This window comes from Saimiri boliviensis, chromosome 3 (genome assembly GCF_048565385.1).
Source record: "Saimiri boliviensis isolate mSaiBol1 chromosome 3, mSaiBol1.pri, whole genome shotgun sequence".
Taxonomy (NCBI): domain Eukaryota; kingdom Metazoa; phylum Chordata; class Mammalia; order Primates; family Cebidae; genus Saimiri; species Saimiri boliviensis.
Genome location: NC_133451.1, coordinates 44,890,306 through 44,911,148, shown reverse-complemented (window position 1 = coordinate 44,911,148; position 20,843 = coordinate 44,890,306). Strand labels below are relative to the sequence as shown.

Here is a 20,843-nt window from a genome sequence, read left to right as displayed (position 1 = left end):
CATTTTGTCTTATGTGCAGTACAAAAAGGAAAATGTCTTTTTTTTGTTCAAGTTGCACGTTTGGATTTTATTGCCTCAGGTAAAATAGAACAGAAACGAGACAGATCAAACACACAATGCTGAAAGTTTAAGATGGGACTGGAATTCCAAGTCCCTTTGCCAGCAAAAAGCCCTAAAGGGGGAAAACCTCAAACCTTGTTTCCTTTCCTCCCGCTGGAAAAGGAGTTACAGAGATAGTAGAAGCACAGCAGGTCCCTGTTTGCTACGGGGTAATGTAAACTTTCTGGAGCTGTTGATTGAGTTTGATCACCTGCTAGGGAGGGCACCTGTGAAAAGAGGTTGGAAAAAGGATTGCTGGAAGTGAGCGGGAGGTTTCCCAAGATGTGTGTGTAATCTGCAAATGGACTTTACTGACTGGCTCAAAGGAAGTCTCCAGCCCTCAAAGGTTTGAGGGGAAATCGGTCTTGATTGCAGGAGTGTGAAGGAATGAATGGTGTATCAGGAGGGTTGAGGAAATCAAAGAAACTTCCTGCTGTCTGATTCCACGCAACATGCTTTGAACTTGGTCCTGCGTGGATGAGCTGATGACTAAGTGAAGGCGTGATTAGTCCCTCGCCCTCCAGCGGGAGCGGTACCTCTTTACCTCTTAGCAGCCACGTCTCTCCACAGCAGGGTGATGTTGGGGGACGGGCGGCTGGGCGCGGCCCCAGGGATCTAGGGCGTCACAGCCACGCTGCATTCCCGACTTTACATCAACACCCACCGGCAGCTTCCCCAGGAACCTTGGGGCCTCTCGGGAGCCCCAGCAAGCAGCCTCGGGGAGCAGCCCGGGGCGGCGCGTGGGCTCCGCTCCTCCGGCGCGGCGTGGGCGAGGGGAGCGGCGCTCGGAGCGCACCCAGGAGCCCGACGCCGCCCGGGACTGCGCCGCTGCTAGTGCCAGGCGGGCGACGGTCAGTCACCAGGGATAGGGGCGGGGGAGAGTGTGTGCGGGGGTCCCCGCATTCCCGGGAACCTCCTTAGCCCTCCTACCGGGTCTGACTCCTCCTCCTCCAGGCGCGGGGCTCGTGCCCGCCACCGCCGGCGCGCACCGCGCCTCCGCCCGCGTCCCCCCAATTTCCCCCCGCCCCAGCTCCTGCCACCGTTTTCCCCCTCCTCCTCTTCCTCCTCCTCCACCCATCACCGCCACTACGAACGCCTTCGTCTCCTACACCTCGCGCCGCCGCCGCCGCTCCTCGCGCCCCGCTCTGGCTTCCACCAGCCCACCGCTCCGCGTTCGCTCGGCTGCTGCAGTCTCAGTCAGTCTCTCTCCTTCTCTCTCTAAGTTTCCTATCTCGTCAAGATCAGGGCAAAAGGAAGAGCACACCGAATTCTGCTCGCCGTTTCAGGTAGGGTCGCACACGTTGGTCCCGACAGGGACCCTTTCTCGTTTGTCTGTGCCTCGCGTGCAATCCTCATCTCCCCCCACCCCACTTTCAGAGGCTCCCTGGAAACGGGGGAGGCTCAATTCCCCCACAGTTCCCCTCCCCAGCGCAGTTTAAACATAATTTCGATACTTATCCCCAGAAGCCTCTTTGCGACTACAATAAAATCCAGGACGCCCGCCCGGCAGGCAGCACACTAGCCTGGCTCTTTTCGAGTCTTCAACTTTGCACGCTGTGGCTGCCGCTGCCTGCCTGCCTGCCTGGCGTTTGCTGCCGGAGCCTCGCGCTCCTTCTCTTATTGTGGTCGTCGGCTCCGGAGCAGCTGTCAAACGCATCGTTTCGCAGCACTTGATCCGATCCCGGCTGCCTCCAAGACACGGTCTTGGGCAACCGTGGGTGGCCAGGGAGGGAGATTATTTTATTCCGTTAAGGGGAGTGAAGAAATGGAGACGTAAGGACCGCAGTTCACTGTAATGAAAAGAATAATTGCAAAAGTGGGCTGCCTGCCCCTAGCTTTTGCCGCTGTGGTTGCGGAGGTGGTCTTGGTTGAGGGGGCTGTGGCGTGAAGTACTCATCCCTCCTCTCCTTTCCGACTCTCCCCTCCAACCCATTCCCTTTCCAGCTCATATGTCAGTTTGAAGTCCAGGGTGTTATTACATGTGTGCGCAAAACAGTGTTTGCTGACGATGAGGCTGGGGGGACGTTCCTGGCAGAGAGAAGTCTGATTACTTGATCCTCTTGCTGTTTAAAAAAAAAAAAAAAAGAAGAAGAAGAAGAAGAAGAAAGAAAGAAAGAAAAGAAAAGAAAGAAAAAGGGTGGGATGTGTGTGGGGGGGGTGGGGGGAAGAAAAATCTCCCAATTATCAAAGCCTACACACAATCCCGGAAGTAATCTCCATAGCTTTAACTCGAATCCCTAACTAAAAGGATATTTTGGAGGGTTACTTCGATAGTGGAACTGAGGGCAATTTTAAGTGTATTTTGTTTTTCCTTCCATGGCTTTGTAAAGAGCGGCGGTGATGAAGACAAAATTGAACATCTACAACATGCATTTGCTGCTTTTTGTTTTCTTGGTGTGGGACCCTGCCAGGTGAGACATTTACTGTATTTGACTATGTTAATTCAGGGTAAAGGTGTGTTTCTTGTATGTCATCAAAGCTTTTGAGAATCTAGAGTGTTTTAAAGAATTATTTCTCAGAAAAGGGGGTGTATGGGGAAAGTGCACTATGAAGTAGTAGACTGTAAAAACTTCACTGCTTCTTGTTCTTAGCGATAAGCTCCAAAAGCAAACAGAAACATTTTCTATGGAGAAAATTCACAGAAGAAAAGAAAATCCTTTTAATGGCATATTACTACAATGAATTGAAGTGATTAGTATAGGCACTTAGAATATTCTAACACCAGGATTCAGTAAGGAAGCCAAGTTTCCCTTCAAAGCTGACAGAAAAGTACCAGCTAAGTGATTTGAGTGTTAACTTAATTTTTTTTCCCTTTTTCTTTTCTTTTTTTTTTTTTTAGTGGTATGGCTCCTTTAGTCATCATAGAAAACTCCAATGATGTGTGAGTCTTAAACCTCTAGGTGGAGGTAGTATACAACTTCACAATCACAAACAATAAAACAAAAGCTAGATTTATTAATCATAAACTTTTTGCATTATTAGAATCCTTTTTGTCTCAAATGCTTAGAGTCAGAAGTACTTATTTAAAATATATAATGAATTTTTTTTCACCTATGCTCTAAAAAGATGAAATTAATTTATATTGCTTTCAGTAACTTCATCTTAGTTGCAGTATTCCCTGCTTTTCATCATCAGTGGACACCTTTTCATTAATGCCGTTAGGATATGATTTTCAAAATACCAGAATACGTAAGATACAAGTTTTAGAAGAATATTCCTGTAATCCCTCATTTTTTAAAAAAAACAAATGTCTTTATTACACATTTATTTCTCTTTTAACTTTTTATTTTATTGTCCAAGTAATGGTCAAAATATGAAAACATTTCTTAGAATTGAGAGGCCGTCTATCTTATAAAGCCTTGTTTTCGTTTGGTAAATATCTACTAATTTAACATCTACATATTGATTTGAGAAAGAAAATATAAAATATGATTAAAAAACACTTTTAAGTGAAAATCTCTATGTGAAACTTTATGAACATCTTAGTTACTGGTTGTAAAATTAGCCTAAGTGGGCAATATAGAAAGTTTTGAGGCCGGAGAGTTTAAAATGATGCACTTATTTAATTTGTAGATGTTTATCTTCATTTCAAGATTTTAATATTTTCTCTGCTCTTAAGGCAATATTTGTTTGAAGTTGGTTGCCAGTTTTTGATGTATCATGACTAGTTTTAGCTATTAGCTCTGTAGTCATTTAAATGCAAATTGACACTTTCAATAATATTTTATACAATGCACCTTGATCATTAGAATGTAATTACATATAATATTTTAAAGGAGTGGACAATCCATGATCAATTAACAATCATTGAAAATCTCAGTGTTTAGGCATATTTCTCTTAACTAGTTTCCTGTTCTATATTTGAGCAGTAATGCTTATGCCAGTATTTTATTCTATTATATAAATGATTCTTTTTCAGGGCCAGTAATTTAAATCTCTGATTCATTCTGAGAAAAAAAAATGGCAGTGGAAAGGGACATTCTGTTTTATACATTCAGTTGCTTCTGTAACAAATGGCTGCATGTCACAAAATCAGGTGTTTGGCTTTATGATGGAGAAATAATGGAGAAAATCACATTTTCTAAACCTTTTCTGGTGATATTTTAAGACCATTTGTCCTTTCTACAAATTTATTATTTTTTAAAAAAAGTAACTAGGAATTTTAATCTTTACATTGCGCCTTATTGCTCTTCTCAGAAATCAATCAGGAAGAACTAGGCTCTAAGGCTCTCTGCAGCTGTGTATGTGTTACTGATGCTTTCATAGCCCACCTCCACCTCCTGGCTACATTTTGCCTGGCACATAGCCAGTGGAGTTTCCCTGATGTCTATATTGCACTTGGCCATTGGGTGGAGGTATACGCAAAGTAAGGAAAAAATCCCGATTTAAAAGAGAAAAAGACATACAAAAAAGAAAGACACTTACGAGAGAGATAGAAAATATATTTACCTCCAAAAAGAAAATTTATTTTCCAATTCATATTGAAAACAGTTATTTCAGGAGTCTGTTTGATTATTGGACTTTTCTAGCTACACTATAGCAATACTAATAGTGTTTGCATGTGAAAATCTATCATCACAATATGTCCCAATAGAGAGATTTAGAAAGACAATGAATAGTCTACATAAAATGTTAAAGGAGTAAGAATCTCAGATAATGTTAACACCAAACTTCTGATAATCTACTGTTTAGAATCTATTTCAACTTCATGTTCACCTATTTTTGCAGACGTACTGGTATTTAGGGAAATTTTAAAAGGAGGAAAACTAGTGGTACTAATAGGTCAGGGAGTGTTAAAATTTCAATTAAGGAAGAAAAGCTTTCTGGCATTTGCAAAACACACATATGTATATATATCAGCTTTTAAAATTATCTGTTTAGGTTGGTGCTGGCTAACATCCAAGAAGATGAGGCTAAAAATAACATTACCATCTTTACGAGAATTCTTGACAGACTTCTGGATGGTTACGATAATCGGCTTAGACCAGGACTGGGAGGTAAAAATAGTTTTCCTTTTTTAAAACTCTCATAAAATAATGCCTTTAAAAGTTAAGGGTAATACTCCTATTTTAATACATTTTATGTATGTATGTATCATTGTGTATATAAAATTATAGAAAATAGAAAGATATATGAAAAAGCATTATCTGTGATTCCTTTTATACACACATAATGTATTTAACATATCTTTCATAGAATGCCTAAAGTCATCTGGATCCTAGAGTTTCTGCATGAATAGTTTTTAAGTTAATTTATTTCAAATGGCTAACTTTCTCACACTTAGAGTATGTTAAAGTCTAGTATTATTGAGCAGATATACTTATGTAGTATATTTACTTTATTTGATCATATTTTCATATCAGTTCAGACACACAGAAATAAGGAACATAAAAAGTATAAGAATAGAGTCGTTGAGTTTTAACAAATATACTTTTTAGAATTCCATAATGATACTTCTTTACACATGCATGTGATATTTCTAAAATACAGTACAAGTTTGTTATTCTTGAAACTTTCAGACATTTCAGATATACACTAGATATAGGTCTAAATTTTTGGATTGAAGCGCAATTTGATTTCAAATTTAAACATTATTTTTTTACTCAGAAAAATAGATACATGTATTTATTCAAAAAGGGAAAAGAAATTGGGTTTGGCTAATATGTTAAATTTTAATGACCACATTTAAAGCTTTTATGTTTCACAATCATTAAGATGTTTAGTTTCACAGTTAATATAAGACAAATTAGTTGAACAGTTGATACTAATATAAGATTTATATAGTTTACCTGGTTATTGACAGGTTTGGTGACTTTGCAATGCTAAGTTTCTGGAAAAGATTTGCATTAGTCTGACTAAATGCCTGAGTATTTATGCAAATAATTCCTCTAAAAAATATAAATTTTGTGTGTATGGTTTGGATTGTCTCTGGGTAATAAAAAGTCAGAAGAGACCAGGCTGGTTCAGTAATATGCCATTTAAGTTTGATTAGTTTTTTACTTGAATCCCTGAGTAATATCTTACATTTAAATCCCAGAAAGGACTAATGTTCACATCTATATGACACATTGCATCCTGAAGGAAAAATTCAGTTGTTGCATATATACTCAATTTCTAACAGGAAAAATAAAAAGGAAAAGAATATGTGATTAGTAATTAATACACCTAAAAAGCATGAATATAAAGAATTACTGTCCATGTTAACATATGCGGCAATGAACTATTGGTCAAACTCGTATAAGAGAAGTAAGCCTAGTAAGTAAGAAGTAAGGCTTTCATAATTCACAATGGTACTTTAAGAGATAGCACTAAGGCAGATTTTTTTTTTCTAAACCATAGATTTTATTATTTTTAAATAAATCATCTACTGTCAAATTTTAAAATGTTCAAGCTAGACTGTAGACTTTGTCTCTGAAGTTTTAGGAGGAATATTTATCCTCTGGGTGTATGGTTGGGTAGTAGAACCTACCTGTTTGAGGCCTTACATATTGTTGTTGATCTCTTTGTATTTCCTTTTAAAATCTTGCATCCTTTTTATTTCTAATGCTTGCATTCAAGTAGATTTTGTTAATTGGGTTAGTGCAATACACTAAGTGACTTTTCTTGCATTATTTTCTTCCTGTCTCAATCCTCTGATATTGAACACAGCTAATATCTCACAGTCAGGTCAGTCTTCTTTTAGCTTTATATTCCTTTTTATATGCCACTCTCTTCTCTTGATCAAGTGCCTTTGGTGGCTCCCCATTTCCTTTGGTAGATGGTGGTGAGGGATAGTGGAAGGAACATAATCCTTGGAGGCAGATAGATCTAGACTGGAATTCTGCTCCATCCACACACAAAGCTGTGCCTTGGCCATATCACCTCTGTTTCCTTTATTTAAATTGGCTGTTATATATTTACCTTTCTACCTTATCGGGTTGTTGAGTTATTTATATAAACAAAGAGTATACACAAAGCATGTGCTACATACCGGCAGTTCAATGATATCAATTCTTTCCCTCCTTCCTTGGATTGCTAATTTAATGAGGATTTCTGCAGTCTACTTCTCTGGTGTCATTTGCCACTTTATCCCACCTCCCATTCTTCCTGCCCTTCAGACATATCTATTTATTTTCTCTTGATAATTCATCTTATCTACTCTCTTGGTTTTTGGTAATATAATCTCCTCTGACTAGAATCATTTTTTTCCTCATCCCCTCTGGTGATCCAAACCCTACCTTTCCTATGAAAATCATATTAACACCAGTCCTTTTTAGTAAAGATATTTTACCTGAATTGAAGCACCCAGAATAAATTTTCTCTCTTGATTTTTTTTTTAACTAGTCATTGACTCTGTGTCTCCTGGTACATATGTGCTATCATGTGTGATTTATTACCATTTTATGTTTCTCTTGTTAAATTATTAAGATTCAAAGCTCATTGAGTCCAAATATTGTATAATAAATCCTCTTTTTTCTCAGCAACTAAATAGTGATTTGCATATTGTGGTCATAAAATAAATGTTGATGCTTGATTAACTTTTCTGTGATCAGTTAATTGTCTGGAAAATGGGACTATTCATATCTGGCTGACTTTCGAGTTAGGAGTGTTGAGGTGGTATGTTGAGTATTGCTCTGTAGAAGAGCAGTGTGACTTAATGAAGAGAACCTTGCTTTAGACTGGAGATTTAGTAAAATCCTGGCTCTTGGGCTAAGCAGTTGTGTGACCTTTCAATCCTTAGCCTCTCTGGATCTATATTTGTCATCTGTGAAACAGGATTTCTAATGCCATTCTTAAAATTTTTGATGAATATTAAATATGATATATACAATGAATTTAGCACAGTAACTGGCAATTAGTTTATAAATTACAATATATAGGATATTGAAGTCTTATAAATGACACATAAGACATAAATGACAACTAAAAGACTCTGAAGAACTTTCTAAATGTACTGTTGCAAGTTTAAATGATTATCTGATTACTTCTGCATCCAACATTTTTAGTCTGAAGGCACACATGTCATTTCCAATAGAAAGCTCAGGGAAATAACCTATAGCATTATTTCCCATAAATGAATAATAAGGGAAAAATGGGTTTAATGCAATTTTAATATATTAAACTGAACATCTCTACTGATGGGCAATCTAGTTAATCTCAAATACTGTTTTCTTTCCTTTATAACTTTAATATAAATGGGTACATAGAAAAGGGAAACCAGTTTTGAACTATGAGTTAGAAAAATTGTTCTTTTCACCTGGCTTACTTACCACCTCTTATTGTAGGCATTTTGAGCCTCGATATTTTCTTTGGGAAACTGGGAATAATAGAATTTTATTCTGAGAGGAGGAGAGTCCATTGTGATTCATTTATATGGCAAAGATTATATAATATATTGAGTAAAAAATCTTAAGATATTTAATGATTAATAATAGATCCCTTTAAAAATTTAAGTCAGAACCTGCCCCTCAGCTGCTCAGATCCTTGCAATGGTGTCCTATTCATTCAGAATAAAAGCTGGATTTCTTGTGGGGGCCTGTAAGGCCCTGCAAGGTTTGTCTCCCCACTCATTCTTTAACCTCACCTCACACAACTCTCCCTCTTGTTAACGTTACTTCAGTCACATTGGCTTCATTCCTACTTTTTGAACACACTGGGATGCTCTGTGGAGCCTTTCCCCTGGTTGTCTCCTCTTCCCTGGTATATCCACGGATCTCAACCTCTCAGTGAGGTCAACCCTAACCAACCTAATGAAAGTCCAACCTGTCTACCCATAAGCAATCCTGATCCCCTTTGCCCACTTTCATTTTTTCTTTGTGCTTCTTTAGCATTTTAAATATATACCATTATTTATTACCATTATATTAATTACATATTTTTGTCTCTTTTGCTAGAATATATGCTCTATGAGGTCAGGAATTTTTGCCTGTTTTGTAGCTTGATTCACTGATACATCTATGCTAAGCATCTAGAACAGTGACTAGCACATAGTAAGTACTGAACTAAGTATCTCTTGAATGATTCAATTTTATTAATTTCATTTTTGTTTTTAGTATGCCACCATGAAAATGATCAACTATAGAGCTTAATTCATCCTTAAAACTAATGGAGTGATGATTTAATTACTACCCCGGCCTCTCCACTATTAACATCAACATATTTGAAGTTGATTTCTCAGTGAATTGGAGTAATTGTTACACCAAATACTCAGACTCCTGACTTATAGTACCTGTGATTCTGTCATGAATGAACAAATGGAGTGATTCATTTGTCCCATCTATGACTTAATTTACTCATCTGTCAAGTGGGAGTAGGAGTTCCACATATTCATTTATATCTCATAGGGATAGTATATGGCTCAGATACATTGAAATTCTTAAGAAAGCACAATGTGACGTGCAATCGATAGGTATTAGTATTGTGAGGTATAGCAGAGGAGAATTCTTCAAGGAGTATATTATGTCAGGGAGTATTATTCTTCAAAAACATGTCAAGAAAATACTGATAGGTCTTATGCATTTGGTAGTCTTATTCCATTGTGGGCCTGAAAACTTGAGATGGGATTGCCTCAAAAATCTTATCTGCCAAGACCATGCATTCAGATTAGCTAGGAATAATAAGCAAATCAAGTCTTCTTTTTGTCTTTTGTCTTCAATTTAGTCATTAGAGCTAACAAGTTGGGGTACCACCCAAATGAAAATATTTCATAAGGGGCTTTCACATTGTTAAATGAATAAAAGGAACATTTGTTTTCTGGACAGATTTTATAAGGTCATTGGAAAATTGAATGTGTAGACAGGCCTCATATATTCATGAAAGCTGACATCCACATGCTCAAGAGTAACAACTATTCGAAATGACAAACCTTGGAATCTAAATTATAGATTCAGTCTGGAAAATCTAGATTGAGTACCGTGCTTAACCGCATTTTGAAAAGCTGTTTCAAGGAGGTTGGCTAGTTAGAACCACTCTGTCCCAGCTTGATGCTTTTGTCTTATACTCTGAAATCTTGAAGATACCTTATGCTTAAAAACCATGAAAAACTTGAGGTCTGAACATAGAGTCTGATTGTCAGTTTCCATCTTCACTCTTGGATATTTATCTTTAGGCTGTGGATAGATGTATAATAACATATTTCCATCGATTTTATTACTCACATTTATAAAAAAATAAAATAGAGGCTACTGAGTGGGCCAAAATTAAAACTGAAAAATCTGATCTCTCGCAGAACCTAAGAGGAAGTCTGACCTCAAAAGAACATTGTATTATGTCATAAAGTAATGGTTAAGATCAGTGCCTGCTTTTGAATTCTGTTCCCGTTGTATATTAACTATGTAACTTTCAGTACATTGCTCAACCTCTCCTTGCTTTGATTTCTTTATTTGTAAAATTATAAGGCTTGTTGGTTTGTTCTGGGCTTATTTTAGTTTTTACATCTAATTCCTTTGGACAGTGGCTGACAAACAGAATAAGGATTCAATACATGTAGAAATTATTATCGTTATTGTTGATCCTACTACCACTTCTACTAGAAATGCAATAGAATAAATATATCAATCCATGTTACACTTAATTTATAAAAGCTTTGACTTTCCAAACATGATAAACTTGGAGCATACAGAATTCAGCTTTAAAGAAAGAATTTATTTGTGTGTTTCTTATGCATTCAATCTTATTGTGTGGGCACATCTTTGTACATGAACAAAATCCCTGAAGACAAAACCAATGATCATGACATATAACAATTTGGCATCATCAATTCATGGTAATGAATTTGCCTATAGAAGCAAAGATGTATTTATAGAATAAAAGTTCATCATATGATATAAATGATGATTTTAGGGACATATTATAAAACTGAAAGCATGGTCACCACCCTAACATGGGATATACCAGATACTTCAGCAGCAAAACCTTGAAACTTTACCATCTTGATGCTTGATCACATCATACTTATCTTTATGATTATGGGTGGAGATATCAGGATGGAGAGAACACACTGAGAATGGTTTCAAATCTCAGTACATAAAATTGAGGGGGCGAGGAAAAGATGGGGAAAGGTAGGTTGCCAGATGAGCAGAGAGAAGAGATTGAGCTGAGCTGTTAAATAGTTCTAGTCTCAGTTGAAGGCAGAGTAAACTCCAGATGTTAAAGCTTCTGCTTCTTTGAAAATCTGTTATGTTTGGCATTCTCCTCATTCAGGCAGCTGCAGTCAAGGCTGATGCTCCTTCAGAAGCATGAGGCAGCTGAGAATCTAGACTCTCTTCCCTTCAGACTCAGATTCCTGGGGTCTCCTAAAGTTCATTGAGTAGGATAACCTTCAGAATAAGCCTTCTGCATAAGAAGATTTCAGAGTCCTTTCATGCTCTGCACCAGATCCACCCACTAGACTGCCTAAAGGTCACAGGGAACACTGCATTTCATTATTTCATGAGTGAGAAAATGAAAATAAATTGGGATGGTTTCATACAAGTGTGTATATAGCTTTTGATAAAAGTGTAAATACTGATATAAAGTCATTTGTCATTTCCTATTTATTTAAACTTACTTTGTGGGAGGGATGAAACATGTACTGGTTGCCTGAAGTGGGATGCCATTAGCGGGGCTGGAGACTTGTGGACACAGCTTTCAAAGTCAGTTTCTTTAATTTTGTCTGGGGGCTGTCCTATTTCTCTCCATATGGCACAGAAATAGCATACTGATGGACTTCATCACAGTGCATGCTAGGTTCAACTAGAAATATGGTAATGTTAGGTACAGCTTTTTGCAATGCTTTTTAATATTTTTGAGGCATGACTAACAAGCATCTTAGTGTTTCTGCACACCCTCACTAACACTGTGTGTTGCTTGCCCACTCCTTGTTTCAGAATGGGACTAAGATAGGCTTCTTAGGAAACAGGGTGAGGTAGTTTTGCAGAATTTTTTCTCAGTTGGTTGTTTTGACCAGATATATAGCTTATGACTGTTTTATAGGAAAGGCAGACTGAATATATGACAGTGCTGGTGTGCGTTAGATTAGATAGAAGCACTTTCTCCCCGTATAGCAAGTGTCAGACAAAATTCAGGTGATGTCGGGAAAGTGCACGACCCAGAAAATATTACCTATATTGTTGTTGTTGTTGTTTTTTGGAGACAGAATCTTGCTATGTGGCTCAGGCTAGAATACAATAGGGGGCTCATTCTCTGCCCACTGTGGCCTCCACCTCACAGGTCAAGTGATCCTCCTACTTCAGCCCCCTGAGTATCTAGGACCACAGGTTTGTACCACCATACCCAGCTATTTTTTAGATTTTTGTAGACATAGGGTCTTATTATGTCTGGTCTTGAATTCCCAGCTTCTAGTGATCCTTTCATCTTGGCCTCCCAAAATGCTGGGATAATAGGCATGAACCACTGCGCCTGGCCACTACCCATGTTTTAGTGAACTAACACTAGGGCTTTGTTTGTATCTTAAAATATTTTTGGTTAATAGTAATTTGTTTTTTCAATCATCACTGTTGTGAAGGTGTTGCCCTCAGTCGTAATTCTGAGGGATAGTTATTTTCACTGTTTTAGGCACAAGCATGCTTCACTCACCATATTTTTACCCCATAGCATTTCAGCTCAGATGCAATCAAAGATTTCTTTCTCTCTCCCTTAATACACAGTGGGTAAATTGGACCATAAGTATGACCAATCCATTTGTTTTAGTGTTCTACTTTGATTGCTACAGCTCAATCACCTTGTAGAAATCTATATTTGTAGTGAAGATAGTGAGATGAACAGATTGGCCAGTAAACAATTCATTACTTTTCAATGTGTTAACATGGAAAGAGTCAAATGAAGTTATTCTAGTACTTTCTTCCTTAAAATGTGTATTGAAAGCATATGATATGCCAGCCATGCTGCTCTGAAGGACATAAAGACATACAAGTTGTGGTGTTGGTCTTCCTGGAGATGAAGTCCCTCAGGGGGAAGATAAGGCCAATACACTATCATTTTCAAAATAGCTTGAAACCACGCAACACATGGGCCATTGTAAGAACATACTATTGAAGTTTAGAGAAGTAAGAAATGATTTTTACTTGTACCATATAACTGAAGTTAGCGAAATTTTGTAGCTAAAAGGATAGTTCATTCATTCAACTGTTTCTTACTAAAGGCTTAGGATTTGCTGCATACTGTTTTAAATGCTGGAAATACTATTATGCATAAGTTCGTATCACACCGTATTTTGGCTCTTTCTGGCTTTCACATGTTCTAGGCACTGCTTTACTCTTTCTCTTCTTAACTAAAAATTCTGTATACCCACTCTGTGTCTTCTTAATTAAACTTTTTAAGTCATCTCTCATAAAGGGAAGAGTGATTTCTGGTATAGTTGTTGTGGGGCAGATAATTATATCTACAGAAGAGTGTAAAACCCAGAGAGCACATTTTCTTTTTGTTTGTAGTAGGGACGCTTAGGGTGTTTACCTTAAGCGTGGCATTCCCAGAAGTACTAAATGACTGTTAATTCCAACAGAAACTTCTGGATACTTCAGTTATCTTCTTCAGAAAAACCCATTCTTCTGTCTTATCTTAATTTTATTTGAGCTACAGGTGAAAGACAAAATAACCAGACATGAATGGCAAAACAAAAAATATATGAAGAATCATACGATGAGAATTATGTTTATTTCTTCTAAATTTTTAGTGTTGACACAACACAGAATTCTGAAAATTTTTGTTTTTAACTTAAAATACCCTCATCCCTTGAGTTACAGAGCTTATCATTTACAAATAAGGTATAACAATGAAATTAGTGTTTAAATATTAAAAGATTTCATATAGAAGCTAATCAAATTAGGGACATCAACTTATCACCAAATTTAGATTCCTTCAAATTGTTTACTGGATTTTGCAGTTTAAACAATTAGCATTAGTGGTAGTTTTGGTATTTTGTGTTTCTACTATACCTTTTTAAGGTGCAATCTTAATTTGATATATGAGTTAAATCTATTTCATCTTCTCTGTATTTCTTGTTGTTTATTTCAGTATTACAATATGTTAAAATTAAAAATTGTTTCATATAAAAATACAAAAAGTAGCATTCTTTCATGAGAGTATCCATTTAATATATTTTTAACATTCAGATCGTCACAAGCTTATTGGGGAATGAATGTAAAATGTTTCAGGGATATATGTAATGCAATTTTTTAGTATAGCAGCATGTCAGTATTCTTAGAGGATATGATTAATTAGGTCATTATTAGTTTGATTTAAAACATAATAAAAAGTAAGATGTTTCTTCTTTTATATATATATATATATATATATATATATATATATATATATATCTGTATGTATGCATATAGTATCCATAGAAAAATATGCTAAAAATAAGGTAATAATATTTTCAACTTTTTTGTGGAGATAGCTAGCAAAGTCTAATAACTTTATGAATATTTGAAGAAAATATTGAAATATATGAATATTCCAGTATAATGAGTAGTACACTTGGATTTTGTCTGTGAGTAGAGGAGTAGAGTTACTTCTCAAGGTTAAGGAAAGTTGAAGAAGGAATAAAAATTGTAAGTGTCTCCAAATAGTATTACAAAATACATTATTTAGATTATGTTTTGTAATGGCACCTAACATATATTAGTAAGCATTGGGGAGACATTTGGTTTCCATTAAGTTGACAAAAGGATCAGATGTTTATAGGATTATGTATGTTAAAAACTTTCCAAGACAAAAGATAACTCCAAACTTGAATTGGAGGAGGAGTTTAGAGAAGGAAGAAAAATGTCAGGGGAGACTTTTAGAATGAGATGGAAGATTTCGTGTTTACTCTTAATTAATTGTGAAGATTTTTTGATTTTGTAGCAAAAGATGATGAGATACAAAGGTTTTTTGTTTGGAGACTTCAATTTTTTTCAATTCCATGACTTTCTTAAGGGTCATTACAATAGAATTCAGTAAGTTAGCAATAGCAGAGAATTAGGGTAAATAGGACAAATTCATTGTTGTTACTGTGATTATACAGAGAAACTCTTCAAAATTTTCAAGAAAAAAAAATAGTGGGCTAAAATGCTACTTAGGTTTGCAAGGAAGATGAAAATTTGGATACCACAAGAGAGGAAGTCTTAATTAAAAGAAAATGGAATTGAAAGGCTGGTGTTCAGGTCAGGTAGTGGAGAATATGAGAGGATAGATTTAATTAGTTATCTAGGGCATGTAAGGGTAATCATTGAAGCAAAAAAAAAAAAAAAAAAACGAGAAACTGATGATTCTTGTTAGTAAAATTGCAAAAGAATTGTTCACTACGTATTCGAGTAAAAGAAACTTCAAAATCTTTAGAGACTAAATGGGGCAGGCTTATGTTGGGAAAATACTATAAAAGAATGGGAGTTAATGTAGAGTCACTTTTCAGGAAGCAGAGGATTTTTAAGAGAACAGGAAAGTGCCTTGATGACTCAAAACTAAAACTGAGGATCCTTTTATCATTTTGAGTAGTTTTGGCTTAGTAGCAATTACAGAATTGCAGGATCAGAGATAACTAACAAGAAAACCATATGTAGAACCCTATTATTAGCAATACTTACATTGTAATTTGTCACCCTTTAAAATAGATTAAATATCAAAAGTTGACTTTTTATTATTCAGATACATACATCAGAATAACAGTATCTGAACTCTTAAAGGAGAAAAGGCAATGTAGTAGTAAGGAGAATATTGCTGTAACAGAAAGCTTTATTTCAGCTTTCATGCCTTCAAGCTTCCCTGATGATCTGAAGGGCTCTAGGAGGTATTTTTGGCTGCGCCAAATTGATGGCATCATTAATATCTTTAACAGAGATGGTCATTTAGGATTTACATTATTATCTATGTAATGTAGGGGTGATAAAAAGCCCCATGGGATACAGTTGCTGACTCAGGATGAAGACATTTATGTTCAGATGCTGATTACATAGATGTTGACAGTGTTTGCCATTCTCTTTTAGCTGCTACCCCACCTAGTCTGTTTTTTGTCATTTTTGGTTACAGCTTCTAATACAGGCATCTAAGCCTCAGACATCTGATTGCCACCAGTTGCAGGGGGCAGCTGCAATTTCTGCCTGTGTTGCTACTGCATTGGAACAGCTGGGATGTTAAGAAAAATCTATCAACACATAGGGAAATTGGGCAGGTGCATGTTTAAGTGAGTAGATATGAAAGTTAGTGGGGTGGAAGCAGATGTCTCTGCATCAAATCCCTTCCCTTTACGGAACAGTTTTATGGTATGTCATCTCTGTAATTTTCCCCACCTGCTCAGAGAGGGTGGTGTAACACTTTACATACTTCTGTCTGAAGACATTAAAAAAAGATATAATAATCTCAAGTGGTGTTTTACACCACAAATTTAAGCCAGTTGGAAATAGAGGAAACTGTTCTCTAGCATTGAATAAATTATCAAATATAGGTAAGATAATAATTGCCATAGTAGCCTTAATCAGTTAGGGATGTGTTTCCCTGAGTATAATTGGAAATTTCATCTGCAGTGACTTCATTGGGGGTTATCATTATTTTTTTTTCTCACAAACAAGAATTTTACCAATAGGTGGCTCCTAGCACTGAGTTCTTACAAGATGGCTTAAAGAACCTTGACTCTTTACTTTTCCATCGCCTTTCTTAGTGTTTCCTTCTCTTTACGCTTTTGTCACCTCATGATCCCAAGATGACTGCTGCAGCTCCAACTATCCCATCTATGATTAAGACCAGAATAAAAGGAAGGAACGACATCATCTGTTCCTTATGTCAGAAAAATAAGCCTTCCAGGCACTTGTGGCTGATTGCTTCCTTTATCTTCATAGCTCTTTTCAGCTAGGGGGACATCTGGGAAAATTAGAGTTCTATTTGGGTTTGGGCACATTTCTACCATAAATTGGACTTATTGGAAATGAGGAGGATGTATTTGATAATCAGTAAGCTACTGGCAATGTCTTTCACATTTGCTAACTTTTTAGTAGAAAAGTTACTTATTTTCTCTGTGCCTCCATTTCCTCCTCTCTAAAATGTGCATATGAATAACATGAATGATGATTGCTAAGATGCATATGTTGATTCAATAAGTTTATAGTTTATGTGGGGCTCAAGATGCTGCATTTCCAACAAGCTCCTATGTGATACCAGTGCTGTTGTTCTGTGCACCACACTTTGCCCAGCAAGAAAATGATTAGCTGAGGCTACCATGTTGTACAACTCCAGGGGAAATTCATAAAGAATATAATGTAGTGAAGAGAAGAGGTCTTTTAAGTGCTCACTAAATATTATTACTATGTCAATTTTTTTGACACTTAGGGATGTCTAATTTTGATTCCTAAATTTTGGTGGTGATAAACTTTATTTTTAGCAGAGTATAGGCATAAAAATTTTTTTTTCTTATACTTTTACAAAATTGTTGGTAAACATAAAACTGGTCATTAATTTAGGTGAATGTGCTGCATAATATTAAATACAATTTCTTTATCCAGTCATGACTGTACCTTAGTTATATCATCCTCTATGAGTTAAAATATATCTATATCTAGATATAGCTATCTAGAAAAAATTAAAACTAATCTGTAAAAATGCTTGGTAGTATTTGAACCTTGCTTTATAAAAACAAATGTATTGGATACTGCAGCTAACTAGTTGTGGGAAGAAGAAAACTGAAGTGAAGATTGTGAACTAAATCTGTATACATTATTGATTATAAAATAAATAATTCTGAATATGGCATTATGGTTAAAAATTACCACATGTATAATTTTGGCAGAAATATAATAGTGCTCTCAATTTAAGTTATTTTATGTTCTATTTAGCATGTTCTAAATTTCCCCTTTGGAGAGACAAAAGGGGTGATGTACTTTAAAATAATATTATATATGATTTGTATCAGAGTGCCTTACAAAGACCACTTTATAAACTTAGAGGATCCTAAATTGGTGAAAAACATTGTATTTTAATTTCACAGACTTGCTAAGAGGAGAATCTTTAATTTGATCAGAGGATTTTGTGATAGCAAAGCTGTGTATGAGAGTATAAAACAAACACTAGTTAGTACATAAAAAAAATTTCTTTTTATAAAAGCTTTATGACCTTGGAATAGTATTATCTCTGTGCCTCAGTTTCTAGAACATGAATATGAGAGGACTGTAGTCAATGACCTACAATGCACCATCTATCTAAAATTTCTCCTGTGGTTTTGTGTGTGTATCTGGGGTGGGGGAGGTAGTTTGAGGCAAATAGAGTAGAAAATAAGGTTCTTGGAACAGAAATCTAAAACCAATGTTTTCTTTATAGAGAAACAGACAGAGTATAGGGTTGAATAAAAGCTAGCAGAATAAGGCTACTAAACCTCTAAAGTCTCTCCAGCCTGGAAGGGCACAAAGGCTGCTTTGGTTTTCTGACTCCTAGCAACTGGGAGTTTGTACAAAATTCGGTGTTCCCAATGCATGAAAATCCCAATTAAGAGCTCCTTTTAAATCTGAGAAACATTTTATTAGGAAGTGACTAGAGTAAGTAATAAATGCATCAAACTATATTTCTCAGATGTTTATGTTTCTAAATCTTGCTCTACATTCTTTATTCATGGCATATGAATGGCCACATCTCTTCAAAACTCTTTTACTTCTCTGCTCTGTTTGACCTCATAGATCTACCTCTACCTGAAACTTCTCTTTCCTTTTTTTTTTTTTTTTTTTAATCCTTCTACTGTTCTTTATCAGTGTTTTATTCTTTGGTTTCTCTTTATCTTCTCTCTTCTGAAGTATGGGTGCATTCCAATGTTCTATAATTTTAGCTCTTATCTTTTGCTTTAATGATTTTCCCATAACAGTTTAATTCAATTTCATGACCTTAAACATTAACCTATACGTAGTATCTGATACTTTTTTTCCCCTGATTTGCTTATTATTGCTCAGATGAACTCCTTTCTATGACGACCCACCATTTTCATGATTATTTCCAGGGCACTTAAGGTAGCTCATGTCGCCAATAACCTGTGTTCACTTTTCTGGCCCCATCTGTTACTACTTGTCATTAATTTTGTATGTAGTGGTCCAGATTCACTGAATTCATTTCATTTTTTAATTTTTTAGTAAAATTTAAAAATAATCTTTGGACCACGAGCCTGTGAGTCATTATGTAGACTGTTGCTTCTATCGGGAACCAAATTTTCCTATTTTTAGGTTCAAGCTTAGATGTTACCACTTTCTAGAAGTCTTAAATGACTACCATCTACTCACACACACATTTCCTTTGGAACAAATTGCCGATTAATATATTTAGTATAATATTATCATGCAGTTTTGTAACTCTATTATTTACCTATTGAAATCTAAGATCTCTAAATACAAAGATTTATGACTCTGCCTGTTGATTTATCCCCAATATTATGTGTAATATTTCTAGGATATAATAGTAATCATATATGCTGAATAGATAGACAAATGATTAACTGTGCCCTTTCATACATGGATTTCTCAAATTAAGTTTCTAGGAACTAAATTCTGCCACCTGAAACTGTTTTTTTCAGCCTGTAGTTCTCTTGCATGGCTAAGGGTACCTGAATTTGTCAAGCTGCAAAAACTGAAAATCTATCTGAAAATAATTTTTCACATTCTCTTTACTCCTACCCAGATTATTGCTTCTAGTCTCTATCCTCTAATCCACAGGTATCAACCTGACTTATTGGCCTATTCCTGTTTTTAAATCAATAATTAACTTAAAACATTTGAAATCTGATAAACGGTGAACTTTTAAAAATGACAAATCTGGTGACCCCAAGCTGAAATTCCTGATGATTGTAGCTCATTGAAATTCAGTAACAGCTTCCCTGATTACAGGGGTGTGCCTTCTAGATTTAGCCAGAGATTTTATACAGTGTATGCCACTCATCAAGTCAACTGCTTGACTAGGACATATTGTGCTGCCCCAAGGAAAAGTTTGAGTATATTAACCTAGCGCTACCCTATTTTCCATATTACCAGATTTCTAACATTTAGTTAGATTTGATTATGCCATTATTTTGCTCAACATCTTTAATAGCTTTCTTCTTTCCCAGTTTCCAGAGTGGAATCTCCAGTCTGTGTAACATAGCCTTCAAGAGCCAGAACAAAGGGACCCAAACTCAAATGCTCTCCATGGGCAGAACAAATAAAGGAATGAGTGGAGCATAATGGAGATTGAAGAACTGGAGAGCACGTTTCTTGTATGAAGGGGGTTGAGTTTTATCTGATTATGACCACATACATGTTTAAAAATCAGAGTTGCCAAATGCTCCAATTATTTTTCAAAAGTTATTGAAGATCTCCATTTTTATAGAAATTTTTTCTTACGTCTTAAAGGTCAACCAATTTTTATTTAAATCAAAATAAACAAAATCTGTTCTTCCCAAATAATTCATACTTGAGTATTAGTTTGCAGCCTCTGGCCCTAAACCAAGACTTCTCATAAAGGGTATGAAGAAATCAGTTGGAGAACTTATTAAAGCAAATCTAACAAACCTTCAAAGACTCATTCAGATTTGGTATGGTCCCAGAACTATAGTTCATCAAATGATTCTGATGCTCATGGTCCAAACACTGGACTGAGTCATCCGTTTTCAAGGTTCTGGTTAAAAATGACAGTTTCTTTCTTCTTTCTCTTATAGTACTTTGTTTGAACTCTTTTTAGTTAAAGGGGAAAAATAAATATGTATAGTAAGATTGGTCTGTTACCAGATGAGTCTAGCTAGCATTTTCCTCAATAACATCAAAGAGGGGCCTTTCTCTCACATTGTTATG

General features: G+C 36.0%; 1 protein-coding gene across 7 annotated transcripts in view; it reads left to right on the top strand.

Moving 5' to 3' along the window:
* Positions 1–640: 640 nt before the first annotated feature.
* The window catches only part of GABRA2 (gamma-aminobutyric acid type A receptor subunit alpha2), a 146,135-nt gene continuing 125,932 nt past the window's right edge, over positions 641–20,843 (top strand). For 2 of the 7 annotated variants that reach the window (XM_074396085.1, XM_074396084.1), the window contains exons 1-2: positions 2,430–2,510; positions 4,981–5,096. In XM_074396085.1, coding sequence (XP_074252186.1) covers positions 5,007–5,096 — 90 coding nt within the window. In that variant the 5' untranslated portion in view covers positions 2,430–2,510; positions 4,981–5,006. The other 5 variants (XM_074396081.1, XM_039468584.2, XM_074396079.1 and 2 more) reach the window with 5 other exon arrangements.